Consider the following 14,309-nt stretch of genomic DNA (forward strand, 5'->3'; position numbering starts at 1 on the left):
ACAGAGAATGTATAGAGAATGATCTTTTATTCTTGGCAGTATCAATGTGCTGCTTTTCATTTGGTGCTAGCCAGATATTAATGTGCCAATGCATGAGTTGGCATACATAACCTCTCTACTAAGAAAAGTCAAGTGTTTTATTATGTTTTTATGCTAATAATTTTAGGAAACACTAAAATGTTACCTTTTTCTTGACAATGAAATTTGACCTCAACTTGCTTTCTGTATAGCATGAACTGGTATTGCAATGATAGAAACCAAGAAATTGAGATATGTGTTTTATAACTTATCAAGACAATACCTAACTTTGTAAACACTAAAGTACTGATTCAGTGGGTTTGGGGGGCAGTTTATTTAGGTATGGAGACTGAAGAGTGTTGAAAGGTTATCTGTGGCTTTAGAGCCAAATGATACAATTAAGAGATGCTCTTTCCTTCCCCATATAGCATAACAGCAAACTCATTTGCTATAGTGACTTCTAAGACTACATGGTTCTCTATAGAACCTCTACCAAATTAAACCTCTACAGAACTATTCATTGGAGAAAACATATTTGAATCAGACCGGCAGAGCACTCTTGCTGTGGGCCGCCTACCAGAACATAGACATAATACACAATCCTTCATTGTCGTGATGTTCACTATATAAAAAAGGATTTGTTCATTTAGTGATTTTTAAATTTCCTTTAAAAATTCATCTGGATGAACAGTTCTATGCAGATAGTGGGAGTTTAATATATGTTTGAACTAACAATTCTGAGAATATATCTTCTACTCTATTCTTTGATAATTTTGTAGGTTTAAAGATAGAATCTTTGTTTTAATTTGTATGTTCTTGAATACTGATGAGGTTGAACATTTTTCTGTCTGTGAACCATTTGTACTTCGATCTTTGTGAATTCTGTGTTCATATCATTTACACACGTTTCTCTTGGGATACTTTTTAAAATGTGGAAGTTTTGAGGCAAAATTACAATGTTGGCAGCACTTTGTTAACATATGACAATTGCCTAGACTTTTTCTCCTTGTCTTTAAACAACAGTGCAAATAAATTCTATCATTTGTGTATGTTCAATTTGACCATATTTGCAAAGCTTTTAGTAAAATGATCAGATAGTGCCTCTATCTTTAACCTAATGCTCATCAAAAAACTAATTGTTTTTGTTAAGCAAGCACAGTTGACTGATTCATGCATACTTTATGAAAGATTGCTTTTGTGCTCTGTGGTTGGTCATTGTTTCAAAAATAAGATGTATCCAGTGGTGACGGGGTAAGCGGGGGGTGGCATGGCAGCAATATGCAGGCTATAATGTTGTAGGAAAAAGAGATTTAATTTTTAGAAAGCAAATTGGTAAACATAGTCTCTCCCATGAATAACTTTATAGTGTTGATGAAATGGGAATATTTGGACAGGATTTTTCAGATTTTAGTCTAGCATGTAAAAGTGAATCCAGATAACAACTGTTTTAAGCAAAATTAAGAAATTAATATTCTTACATGAGCTTATATAAAACAAAAGCTTTGATGCATAATTGTCTTATAAACGTCAAGGCCATTATCTACTTATTAATATCTACTGTAAACACTTGATTTTTCAAATTGATGGGCCTGAGGAGAGCAAAGGTATTCTGTTAGGTAGCCTTGGAAGAGTTTGTGGTAATTAATAATCCTATTGTGTTTTGTACTGCTAGCATTATCTCATGGAGTCAATCCTAAGACTGGAAAATTATTTAAGACATAAATTGCTTGAGAAAAATTTTCATGAGAAGGTCAATCCCTCTATATTAGGGTTTCTCAACTTTGGCACTCTTGACATTTTTGCCTGAGAACATCTTTGACATAGGAAACTAACTGTCTTGTGTATTGAAAGATGTTTAGTAGCATCCCAAGAAATGACAGTGATTGCCTCCTCCCACCCTAGTTGCGACAATGAAAAATGTTTCCAGACATTGCCAGAGGTGGGGATGGGGAGAAGTGGCAAAATGTTTCCCCTGCCCCCATTGAGAAACACTGGTATGTATATTGCTTTTAACTATAGAATGCGGAAAAAAATAAGATTTTAAAAATGTTATTTGTTCTTGGAATTACTCAGATAATTATTCCTTTAAAGCATAGTTTGTTATAATCATGGCCTGGGATTTACAGAGAAGTGTCACCGCTTTGCAATGTTGAAAAACAATGCTCTTCACATCCAGTCAATAAACTTAATGGAAAGGAGATAGAAGGGAATATTGAATCTGCTAAGAAGGTTGACATGGCATGTACTGTTACCACGGCACAAATAGTAGGGATTGTTTTGAATATTAAAAAGTCAAAAGATACTGATAGTCATGAAGAAGATCATTTTAGTGAAGGCTTCTTCAGCTTTTGAAGTAATTAATTAGAAAGGCAGCCATATTATATTGCCAAGAAAGGGCTGCATTTTCACATTCAGCTTTTCAATTTTAAGAGCAAGAGACAAATGACAAGTAAACAAGTTGTCTGTAGTTTATTCAAAAAGGCAATTTCCAGGATATGTCATAGTGGCAATGTGGTTTCAGTTTTGCCTCTGTCCCTTTTTACATCTGTGGTTTTATAAAAATGATAATTGATGGTCATTTAAGCACTGAACAATAAAGAAATGTCTTTGTAATGATCCACAGAAATGAGATTCTGTATTCATTCAGAGGACATATATTAAGCCTCTCATGCCAGACTCTATGCTGGGGCTACAGAAACTAATAAAACAGTCTGCTTGATTATCCAATTAAAATAATGCTGGATGAATGGAAATTTTCTGGTTAGAGATACCAATCACTATCAATCTATTTCTGACTTTTCCAATTGATTCTGTAATTTTAAATGTCTGTCCACAAAAGTTTTTTAAAGGTGCGTGTGCACTATATTTCATATATATAATTTACTTCTTTTAAAGCTATTTCTGAAACTCTAGTGGAAAGCTATATCTATTTTCTTTTATGGTTGTTAAAATCTTATTTAAATTATTCTCTTCTTTATTAAATATCCATGAGAGTTGACTAAAACATGGTTATACATTATTAATGCATTTTTGGTTATACTATGGCCCTAATATCATTAAGAAGAATTGATGTCACCCTTAAGGCCAGAATTTTGCTAATTATTGCAGGATTTAAAACCATTTGGTTGGTGTCAGAATTCAAAGCAGGATCTTTATTTAAAGTATGGTACAGTCTTAAAACTCTTTTTCTTGTTAAAACTGATCAACTTAGGTTATAGGTAAGATAGGAAAAAGGGTAAAAGGTTTATGATATTGGATAGCTCAGTTAGAAAAGCAAATAATTCAAAATTTAGGAAGTTACAGATAAATAAGAAAAACAAAGAATTCTAGCACTTGAAAATCCATTCTCCTCCTTTTTTCTAATGTCCATTTTAGCAGTCTATGTCATGAATGCACAAACCAATTCAGACACATGGGCTCTTAGGCAGGTGATCCAGAGATGATTTTAGCAATGTATACATATGGAGAAACACCAGGCCTCTTCTAAGGAATAATGAAAGGTTGTTCCACGATGGCCCATTTTTAGTGTGACCTAACTGAGGGCACACTTTTTAACTATGAAATATATTGTCATATTCTCCATGCAACAAGTGACCTACTGACTACAGGTTCTCCAACCCTTTCTTATGGCCCCTGAAAAAATTATTTTTGCAACACATATGGGGATAGCTTGCGTTGATTTTTTTCAGTATTCATGTCTTTGAAAAGATGGAAATGCCACTAGACTGTAGCTATTTAGCTAAGCAATGCCAAACTGATAAGTGAGAGATACTGCTAGAAAAAGAAATTATTGCATATGTAAAATTGTGTTCAGTTGGGGTTGAATAGGGGTTATTATTACTAAAACAGAAGAGGAAGTAGTGTATTAATATATCACAGTTAATCTTTGACTTTTATTAATGGGGGCTTTGGAGTTGGAATCAAACTAGACCTAGATTTAAATCCTGGCCCAACCACTTTAATAACATTGTGACCCTAGGTGAGTGATTTTTAACACTTATTTATTTGTTATCCCTACCCTTCATAAAAAGGAGATAATAATGGTAGCTATTGCATTGGATTGCTTTAAGGATTAAATGAGCTCATGTGTGTAAAATTCTTGGCAAGTACCTGATATATAGTGACTATTTAATAAATGGTAGCTATTATTTTTTGTCTTTCTAAAATTAGATGTTCCAAATTAATTTTAACTTGTGGATAATGCAATTTGATGGCATTGCTACCTAAACAGTAAAATAACCAAAAGCAATTACTGTGGCCCTAAAAGACCCTTAAAAGTTTTGAACCAACTTGTAAATTGATTTTTCAGTTCTCATTTATATTTTCTGTCCCTGGAGAGCATTTACAAATATTTATTTCTTCTATGATAGAGAGTGGTCTGAGTCTAAAATACAATGAAACAAAATTCAGTATATTCCATAATCAGATGATTGGCAATATTATTTATTTTTCTAATTAATATCATTATTGTGAATTAGACAAATTTTAATTTGCATTTCTTTTTTATTTTTTTAAAAAATTCAGATCTCTCGTGGAAGAGGAAGACCAACACATGAAATTGTCCCTTGGAAGCAGCGAAATGGGCCTCTCATCCCATTTGCAGTCTTCCAAGGCGGGAACTACACGCATCTTTACCAGCAACACCCATAGTTCTGTGGTGTTACAGGTAATGTAACCTAAAACCCACTGTGGATTTTGTGGTATGGGATGTCAATAGTGGGTATGTAGGGACAGGATGTATATGGTAACTCTGTATTTTCTGCTCAGTTTTGCTGCGAACCTAAAACTGCTCTAAAAAAAAAGTTTATTAGTTAAAAAAACAAAGACAAAAACTAACCAGGGAGAAATCTTGATGGAGGAACACATACCTTCCTGATGTTAAAAAAAAAAAGCCTGATTCCATTCTTTGTTTTGTTTGTATAAAGGACATTTTGCTATCATGCCACTTTCTTACAGAATACCATATCTGGCAGCATTGACATTTCATTCAATAGCAGCCAAAGTAAATATCACAATGTTCCTACATTAAATTTTCTAGTTTCTCATTCACAACCTATTTTACTATTATCTTTGTCATAGTTTGAAAGATCGTATTTATTTGGTCTCTCAATTCACATTGATAATAGTAGGTGGGAATAGGGGTAAGGACTGCTGGATACAAACCCATTGATATGTGCGAGAAGTAGTAACTAGAATCAAATTAGGGGACAGAACACATTAGAAAGTCAAAAGAATACAAAAGGCAGCAATCTGGAGCTGTTTAGCATAGGGAGTAGCAGTCTAAGGACTTCTGACCTTTGTGGACATTTTCTGACCTCTGTGGGCATTGTTGAATTAGAGGATGATATACTAAATGTCCATAAATGTCTTCTAGATATAGTTAAATTATATCTATTTTCTCTGCTTGGTGAGATGAGGAAAATATATTTTTAAAATGTATATGTAAAAGAAATCTCCCAGGTGGATTTCATGCATACCCCTGGTCAAGAACCATCATAGAAAAAAGCAGTATATGGTATAAGGGCAGATGAGGCTTATACTTGCTGTATGGCCTCTGTGTTTAATGTAATTTATCTGAACTTCATTTTCATTATCTCCAAAATGTGACTCTTGACTAGGAGATCTCTAAATTCCCTTCTAGTTCTGATCTGTGAGTTCAGTGAAATCTCATTTTCTCAATATTTCAGTTTCTAATTGGAGTTGGGTTCTATCTAAGGTTCATTATCCTGTGGGTATCACCAACAGAAATGTGAGGGTCAGGAAGGAAAAGCTTTCCATCTCCTTGTATCTTAAGGTTGTGTAAATGTTTAAACTGTTGGTTTTTTGAGGTCATGAGAAGAGAGAATAAGGGATCAGGCAGACTGGAAAAGTATGAGAGGAAGAAGTTTTTTTGGTATATTAAAATGCTGTCTGTAAGGAAAAATTTTTAAAAATAAAAAAAAAACCCAGAAAAGGATACCCTTGCCTCTTTACTACACTTCTGCTCTATGCATGCCCATAGTCATGTCTTAAAGCCAATTATTGTGATCCTGCTAATTTTAAAATTTACTTTAAACCAAATAATGATAGCTACTGTAGCACAATGAGAGAAATTTAGAGTGGTGGTTCTCAAATTTTAGTGCATGTGGGAATCACAAGGAGGGCTTGTTAAAGCACTGAGCCCTAGGCCCCGACCCAGAGTTTCTGAACTGAAAACTCTGGAGGTGGAGCCTAGGAATTTGCATTTTTAACAAGTTCCCAAGTGATGCTTCACATCAGGGAACATACTTTTAAAGCCACTGTTCTGGAGGCACAGACCTTCTACCAAGAGTCATAGCCTCTTCCTTTTCTCCCTATATCTTATGTAGATTATAAATTATTGTTACAAAGGGGAAGCATTATAAATAGCTTAAGTATCTATCATTAAGGAAATTGTTATGTGGACTATATTGTGTCCAAACTATGCAATACTTTTTGGTGAAAAGTCTTCTTTTCCTTTGGTTAGATACCCAATAGTGGGATTGCTGGATTGAATGGTAGGTCGACTTTTAGTTCTTTGAGGAATCTCCATACTGTTTTCCATAGAGGTTGTACTAATTTGCAGTCCCACCAACAGTGTATAAGCATTCCTTTCTCTTTGCATCCGTGCCAGCATCTATTGTTTTTGGACTTTTCTTTTTAAATAAAAGCTGTTCTAACTGGGTAAAGTGATATCTCATTGTGATTTTAATTTGCATTTCCCTGATGATTAGTGACATTGACATTACCACCTTTTACAATGATCTCGATGGCACTGGAGACCATTCTCCTAAGTGAAGTATCTCAAGAATGGAAAAACAAATAACACATGTACTCACTATTAAATTGGAACTAACCAGTGAGCACACATGTGTACAGAAGGAAGTAAAACTCTGTGAAAATCAGCCATCAGGGAGGGGGGAGGAGGGAAGGGACACAAACCTACCTAATGGGTGCAATGAACACTGTATTTGGGTGATGGATACACGTATAGCCAGGACTCAGGCATTAAAAAAGTGATCCATGTAACTTAAAACATTTGCATCTCCTTAATATTTTGAAAAAAACTAGGCAATACTGTGCAGTCACTAAAAAGAGTGAGATATTAATAGATCTGTATGTATTGAAGGGAAAGAATATAAGATATTAAATAAAAAAATATAACAGGGAAAATGTAGTAGATCCATACAATGGAATATGATTCAGCTGTATTAAAAATGTATTGATACTTGCTGTCATATGGATGAACCTTGAAAACATTATGTGAAGTGAAAGAGACTAGTCATAAAAGTCCTTATTTTATATGATTCCATTCATATGAAATCTCCAGAATAAAGAAATCTGTAGAGATAGAAAGGAGACTAGTGGTTGCTTATGATTGGGCAAATGGGAGGTTATGAATGTGATAGTGTGATAAAAATATTCTAAAGTTGACTGTGGAAAGGGTTGCATATATCTGTGAATATACTAAAACCATTGATTTGTACACATTAAGACAGAGTCTCTCTCTGTTGCCCAGGCTAGAGTGAGTGCCGTGGCATCAGCCTAGCTCACAGCAACCTCAAACTCCTGAGCTCAAGGGATCCTCCTGTCTCAGCCTCCCGAGTAGCTGGGACTACAGGCATGTGCCACCATGCCCGGCTAATTTTTTCTATATATATATTTAGCTGTCTGTATAATTTCTTTCTATTTTTAGTAGAGATGGGGTCTCGCTCTTGCTCAGGCTGGCCTCGAACTCCTGAGCTCAAACGATCCGCCCACCTCGGCCTCCCAGAGAGCTAGGATTACAGGCGTGAGCCACCGCGCCCGGCCAGATTTGTACACATTAAATGGGTGAATTGTATGCCATGTAAATTATATCTTAATAAAGCTTTTAAAAATGCAACAGGGGCCGGGCGTGGTGGCTCACGCCTGTAATCCTAGCTCTCTGGGAGGCCGAGGTGGGCGGATCGTTTGAGCTCAGGAGTTCGAGGCCAGCCTGAGCAAGAGCGAGACCCCATCTCTACTAAAAATAGAAAGAAATTATACAGACAGCTAAATATATATATAGAAAAAATTAGCCGGGCATGGTGGCACATGCCTGTAGTCCCAGCTACTCGGGAGGCTGAGACAGGAGGATCCCTTGAGCTCAGGAGTTTGAGGTTGCTGTGAGCTAGGCTGATGCCACGGCACTCACTCTAGCCTGGGCAACAGAGAGAGACTCTGTCTCAAAAAAAAAAAAAAAAAAAAAAGCAACAGGGTGGTGTGTATTGTATAACCTTGTTTATTTGTAGAAAAATTATACAATATGTATACATACACATGAATGTGAATGCATAGAAAAGGCTTGAGAACATTAAGGAGGCTGGTGAATGATGTTATCTTTTACTCTGTATAATTCTACAGTGTTTAATTTTTATTTACAGTGGAGACTTGTTCTGTATCACCTATGTAAACCATTCATTTCAACCATTCAAACCATTCATTTCAACCATTATATTTAAAAAATATAATGGCTGAATAAACAAGTGTAGCTGTGTTGTAGAGCCCTTAGCTCTGTCACATCCTAGCTCATTCATTCAGGCTGGGGCAAGAACACTGATGTGAAAGTATCCTGAAAGTTTGTATTACTTGAAGGTAATTTTTCTTCAACTGATTTTTTAAATGTTATATTTTCTGTGGCAGTATAAAACTACAACTCTGTATTGCTATTGAAAAACATGTACGCTCTGTTTAAAAGTCTATTAAAAATTTTGTTCTTACAAACTGAGATTTTTAAGGCCAAACACTAACAGGGAACTTTTTTGTACCTAATCTTAAGTGTGTGGCTGTCAAGGGAACAAGCTAGAGAAGTGTTTAATGTGTAAATGTTATCATTGTTTTAAAATTAGCAATAACACAAACTTCAGCTTCAAAAGGCAGTGAAAGTAGCTGTCAGGGGAACTGATCCATGGGGAGAAACTGTTCTAGGAAGTTTCACTCTGCAGGATTACCCACTGCCTAATTGTAGTGAGAAGGACATGGGTTTCAGCCAAAACTGGAACTCTAGTTGTGCCACTTACCATGTAGTTATGTGACTTTGGAAAAGTCACTTATCCTCTCTGGATCTTATTTTTATGTTTCCGTATTTATAATCTGGGTAAGAGATGTGAGGATTAAATGTCACACTTTATGGAAAAGTAAGGTGCATAATAAATACCCATTTCTTTTCCTTCTATTTGAACTAAACAGAGAAGGTATCAGAGGAAATGGAGCTGATCAGAAGTGGTGGGTGCACCAAATATGGTGTCTATCTGGTTGGCCTGAATGGCTGTAGTAGATTAGTCATCTCCATTAAATACACTTTAGCAAACTAGGCTGTCAAAGTGCCTAGAGAGACACTTGCTACCTGATAGGCTTACATTCCTAGAACTTTGAATGAATTCCAGGGGAATCCATGGTAGAGTTACAGTGCAAACTACTTTTACTCAAGTAAGGAAGATTAACCAGGGTTAGCGTAAGCAGTGATTGGTAAAATCTAGGATTATTTCATTTCCCTCAATCCTTGACTACCACTACATCTTTGGTTACTTCTCATGGAAACCTTCCATTCTTTGACTTCTCTGTATTATTCCAGGTTGTCAGCATCTTTCTCTTACCACTGCATTCTATGGTCATTCATTGACTCATACCCTTCCTAGCATCTTCAGTTTTTTAAATAACAGCTTTATTGAGATATAATTCACATGCCATATAATTCATCCATTTAAAGTGTACAAGTCAATGGTTTTTAGTATATTCCCAGGGCTGTACAACTATCACTGCAGTGAATTGTAGAGCATTATCATCACCTCAGAAAGAAGCCTGTATCTGTTAGCAGTCACTCCTGCCCCAACCCCTTCCTCAACCCTAGGTATTCTCTGTCTCTATAGGTCTTTCTATTCTGAGTATTGCATAAATGAAATCATAAAATATTTGCTCCTTTGTGACTGGTTTATTTACCATGTTTTCAAGGTTCATCCATGTTGTAGCATACAACATGCTTCCTTCCTTTCTGTGGCCAAATAATATTCTATTGTATGGATAGACCACATTTTGTTTATTCTTCCATCAATGGACATTAGGTTCCCCCCCACATTTTGACTGTTATGAATATTTTTATACAAGTATCTGTATGGACATGTTTTAATTTCTTTTTGTTGTATACCTAGAAGTGGAATTACTGATTTCTATGGTAATTGTATGTTTAATCTTTTGAAGAGCTGCCAGAGTGTTTTCCAAAGTGGCTGTACCATTTTATATTTACACTGGCAGTATATGAGGATTCCAATTTCTCTATAGTCTTATCAGCACTTATTATCTTTTTGATTATAGCTCTCCTACTAGGTGTGAAATGGTATCTCATGGTTTTATTTGCATTTCCCTGATGGCTAATGATGTTGAATGTCTTTTTTATTTGTACTTATGGTTATTTGTATGTCATCTTTAAAGAAATGTCCATTCAGATGCTTTGCCCATTTTTTAGTTGGGTTATTTCTCTTTTTACTACTCAGTAGTAAGCGTTCTTATATATGTTATAGATAGAAATCCCTTATATAATATATGATTTGTAAGTATTTTCTCTTAGTACCTTCAGTTTTATGGTCCCTTGTTGTTCTGCCGTAACTGCCTTGCCAATCTCTAATTTCTTATCTATTCAACTATACAATCTTTCCTTCTGCCTTGCCTTAGCAGGGTTAATAGGACAGAGGGTCAAGGAAAATGCCTGGAAGTCTTTGAATTTTTCACTATTCCCTAAACATATATTGTTTGCTCACACGTCAATGTTTTTGTACCCATTACCTCTCCCTGGAATGCACTTACTTTAATTGTTCTGTCTGGTAAATCCCTATTCATTCATAATGACCCACTTTAAATGGTACCTCTTTTATAAAACCTTTCTTGACCCAAGTAGAGTTAGTAGCTTCTTCTACTCAGATATTTTAGCCCTTATTAATATGGCCTATCACTGAGCTCCTCATGATTTAGGATTTATTAATAAATTGTTGTTTCTATATGCCTATGATCTAGTGCCTTGGTTCATAGTAATGCTTAATAAATGTCAATTTTTTGCATTATTAGCATCATAATTATCATTAAAAGAGATAATACATTTTGTTGTGAAGAAGCTTTTTAATTTGATGTAATTCCACTTGTTTATTTTTGCTTTTGTTGCTTGTGCTTTTGAGGTCTTATTCAAAACATCCTTGCCCAGTCCAATTTCATGAAGCAATGCTCTTATATTTTCTTCTAGTAGTGTCATAGTTTTGGGTTTTAGATTTAAGTCTTTCATTCATTTAGAGTTGATTTTTGTGTATGATGAGAGATAACAGTCTAGTTTCTTTTTCTGCATGTGGATATCCAGTTTTTGTAGCACCATTTATTGAAGAGACTGTCCTTTCCCCAATGTGTGTTGTTGACACCTTTATCAAAAATCAGTTGGCTATAAATGCATGGATTTATTTCTGGGTTCTCTATTTTGTTCCATTGGTCCATGTGTCTGGTTTTATGCCAGTACCAGACTGTTTTGTTTACTATTGCTTTGTAGTATATTTTAAAACCAGGTAGTGTGATGCCTCCAACTTTGTTCTCTTTGCTCAAGATTGTTTGGCTAGCCAAGACATTTTCCATTTTGAAGTGATGAGACAACCTATAGAATTGGAGAAAGTATTTGCAAACCAATGCATCTGACAATAAGTTACTATCCAGAATATATAAGGAACTCAACTAAATAGCAAAAAGCCAAATAATCTGATTAAAAAATGGGTAAATGACTTGAATAGACATTTATCAAAAGAAGACATACAAATGACCAACAAATATATGAAAAGATGCTCAACATCACTAATCATCAGAAAAATGCTAATCAAAACCACAATGTGATATCATCTCACACTGGTTAGAATGCCTATTATCAAAAAGAAAAAATAACAAATGCTGGTGAGGATATGGAGAAAAGGGAACTCTTATATACTGTTGGTGGAAATTAAAATTAGTATAGCCATTATGGAAAATGGTATGGAAGTTTCTTAAAAAAATTACAAATAAAACCACCGTATGATCCAGCAATCCCATTATTGGGTATATATCGGAAGGAAATTAAATCAGTAATCCATGTTTATTGCAGCACTATTCACAATAGCCAAGATATGAAATCAACCTAAATGCTCATCTGTAGATGAATGGATAAAAAAATGTGAGACACACACACTACAATATACAATATATACAATGGAATACTATGTAGACATAAAACAGAATGAAATGTTGTCATTTGTGTCAGCATGGATGAACATGGAGGACATTATTTTAAGTGAAATAAGCCAGGTACAGAAAGACAAACACTGCATAATCTCACTCATATTTAGAATCTAAAAAAGTTGATCTTATAGAATTAGGGAATAAAATAGTGGTTACCAAAGGCTGGAGAGGGTGAAGGGGACCAGGAAAGATTTGTCAATGAGTACCAAGTTACAGTTAGACAGGAAGAATAAGTTCTGGTGTTCCATTACCCAGTAGGGTGACTATAGCAAATAACAATGTAGTGTATATTTCAGAAAAGCAAGAAGAGAAGATTTTGAATGTTGTCACCATAAAGAAATAATAAATGTTTAAAGTCATGGATATGGTAATTACCCTGATTTGATCATTATACTATGTATTCATGCATTGAAACATCACATTGTACCCTAAAATATGCACAATTATTATGTGTCAATTATAATCTAAAAATTAAATTAAGAAAAGATATAATACATATAAAGAACTTAGCCTAGTATCTGGCATAGTGGAAGCACTCAATGCCTTTTACAGTTTTTATTGATATTGTTTGTAGAATAAATGAATTTGGATGGAGGCTTATAAATCACTTTCATATATACTTGTCTCATTGATACTTGAAGAAATGCTGTTAGGTAGAAAAGGCAAGAATTTTTATCTCCATGTTTTAGATAAGAACACTGAAACTCAGGGAGGTTAAGAGGACATAGCCAGTTCACATAGCCAGTAAGTAGCAAATACTAGGACTTAAACCCAGGTTTTCTGACTGTAAGTTTGTATTTCTTCTAATCTTGCTCTAAACTGTATTACCTTTTAAAATATTTCCATAAATACTGTGTTCATTAACTATAAACGTAAAAACATGAATTAGCAAAGGCTAAAGATAATTTGGAATGAATGATATAGTAATGATTTTATTATTGATTGTAATAGCGGAATTATGCAGAATATCTTCTTGCCTGCCATCCCTGCTCCCTGCCTCTAGAAAAACCCAAAAAAATAAAAACAGGGGAAAAATGTTAACTGCCAGTTAGAAGCATCCCTGTTAGGACAAGAAGGCCATTGCTAGGTTATCATGCTTCAGCTGGTGGCAGTATATATTAGTTGTAGAATACTTATATAGGTGGAAACAAATCATTTCCTGATTATTGGCTGTACTTACTCAAACCTATAAAGCTTGAAAATGCCCCCCATTCTGGCTATGTAGGCTCCTAATTTGCATCTTCTTATTTTAAGATTGGTGCCTATCAGACTGTTCTTCCTATGTTTTTCTCCATTATAGTTCCTTGTTTTCTCTGTTCATTTTTAGTTCTAAAGTCAGTGTAAGATATCATTTTGCAGCCTTCAGTTATTATCTAGCTAATAGAATGTTAAAGAAATTGGTTATCCAAAGATCCTATACAAATTAATATGTTTTGCCTTCCACTGGGTTAACTTCATGGAATGTTTATCCTAAGTTAAATGTTTGGGGTTGCTGATCATGTAATGTTGATGAATTATACTCTATTTCTAAACTTTATGATCATAAAATAAGCAACTTAAAAATATATTGTTAACATAAGAAACAGAGGCATAATGATTAGGACAAGTTACATTTTATAAAATAAGAGCTCAAATAGTCTACATTTTTGAGGTTTTTATAAAAATCATACTTTTTATTTCTTTTCAGTTCCCGAATGACAGCGAGAATATGGGGAAATGAGTCTACAGTTTTTATTGGGCATAGCTCTTGGGGCACTCAGGTTAGGATACGATCAATTATTCTTATACTTCCAATTGAGTGTGCATCTTTAGGATAAAAGTTGGAAGAGTGTCTACCACTTTCCCTTTTTAGGTCACATTAGTGTGTTCTTAACCTGCTCTCTCAGCTGAGTATTTTTGGTTATTTAGCATGTGTTGAAGTGATAGAGAAGACTAGCATGTACCAATTTGAGATTCAAATATGGTGTAATACATAATTTCAATTCATGATCGTTGCTAGTATATAGCAATACAGTTTGTTATTGATTTTTGATCCT

General features: G+C 34.7%; 1 protein-coding gene across 8 annotated transcripts in view; it reads left to right on the plus strand.

The window, feature by feature from the left end:
* Positions 1-14,309, plus strand: part of KLHL13 (kelch like family member 13) — a 177,997-nt gene that overhangs the window by 133,894 nt on the left and 29,794 nt on the right. For all 8 annotated transcript variants that reach the window (XM_069463077.1, XM_069463079.1, XM_069463078.1 and 5 more), the window contains one exon: positions 4,543-4,684. In XM_069463077.1, coding sequence (XP_069319178.1) covers positions 4,543-4,684 — 142 coding nt within the window. The remainder of the gene's footprint in view (positions 1-4,542; positions 4,685-14,309) is intronic.

Source organism: Eulemur rufifrons, chromosome 30, assembly GCF_041146395.1.
Source record: "Eulemur rufifrons isolate Redbay chromosome 30, OSU_ERuf_1, whole genome shotgun sequence".
Lineage (NCBI taxonomy): Eukaryota > Metazoa > Chordata > Mammalia > Primates > Lemuridae > Eulemur > Eulemur rufifrons.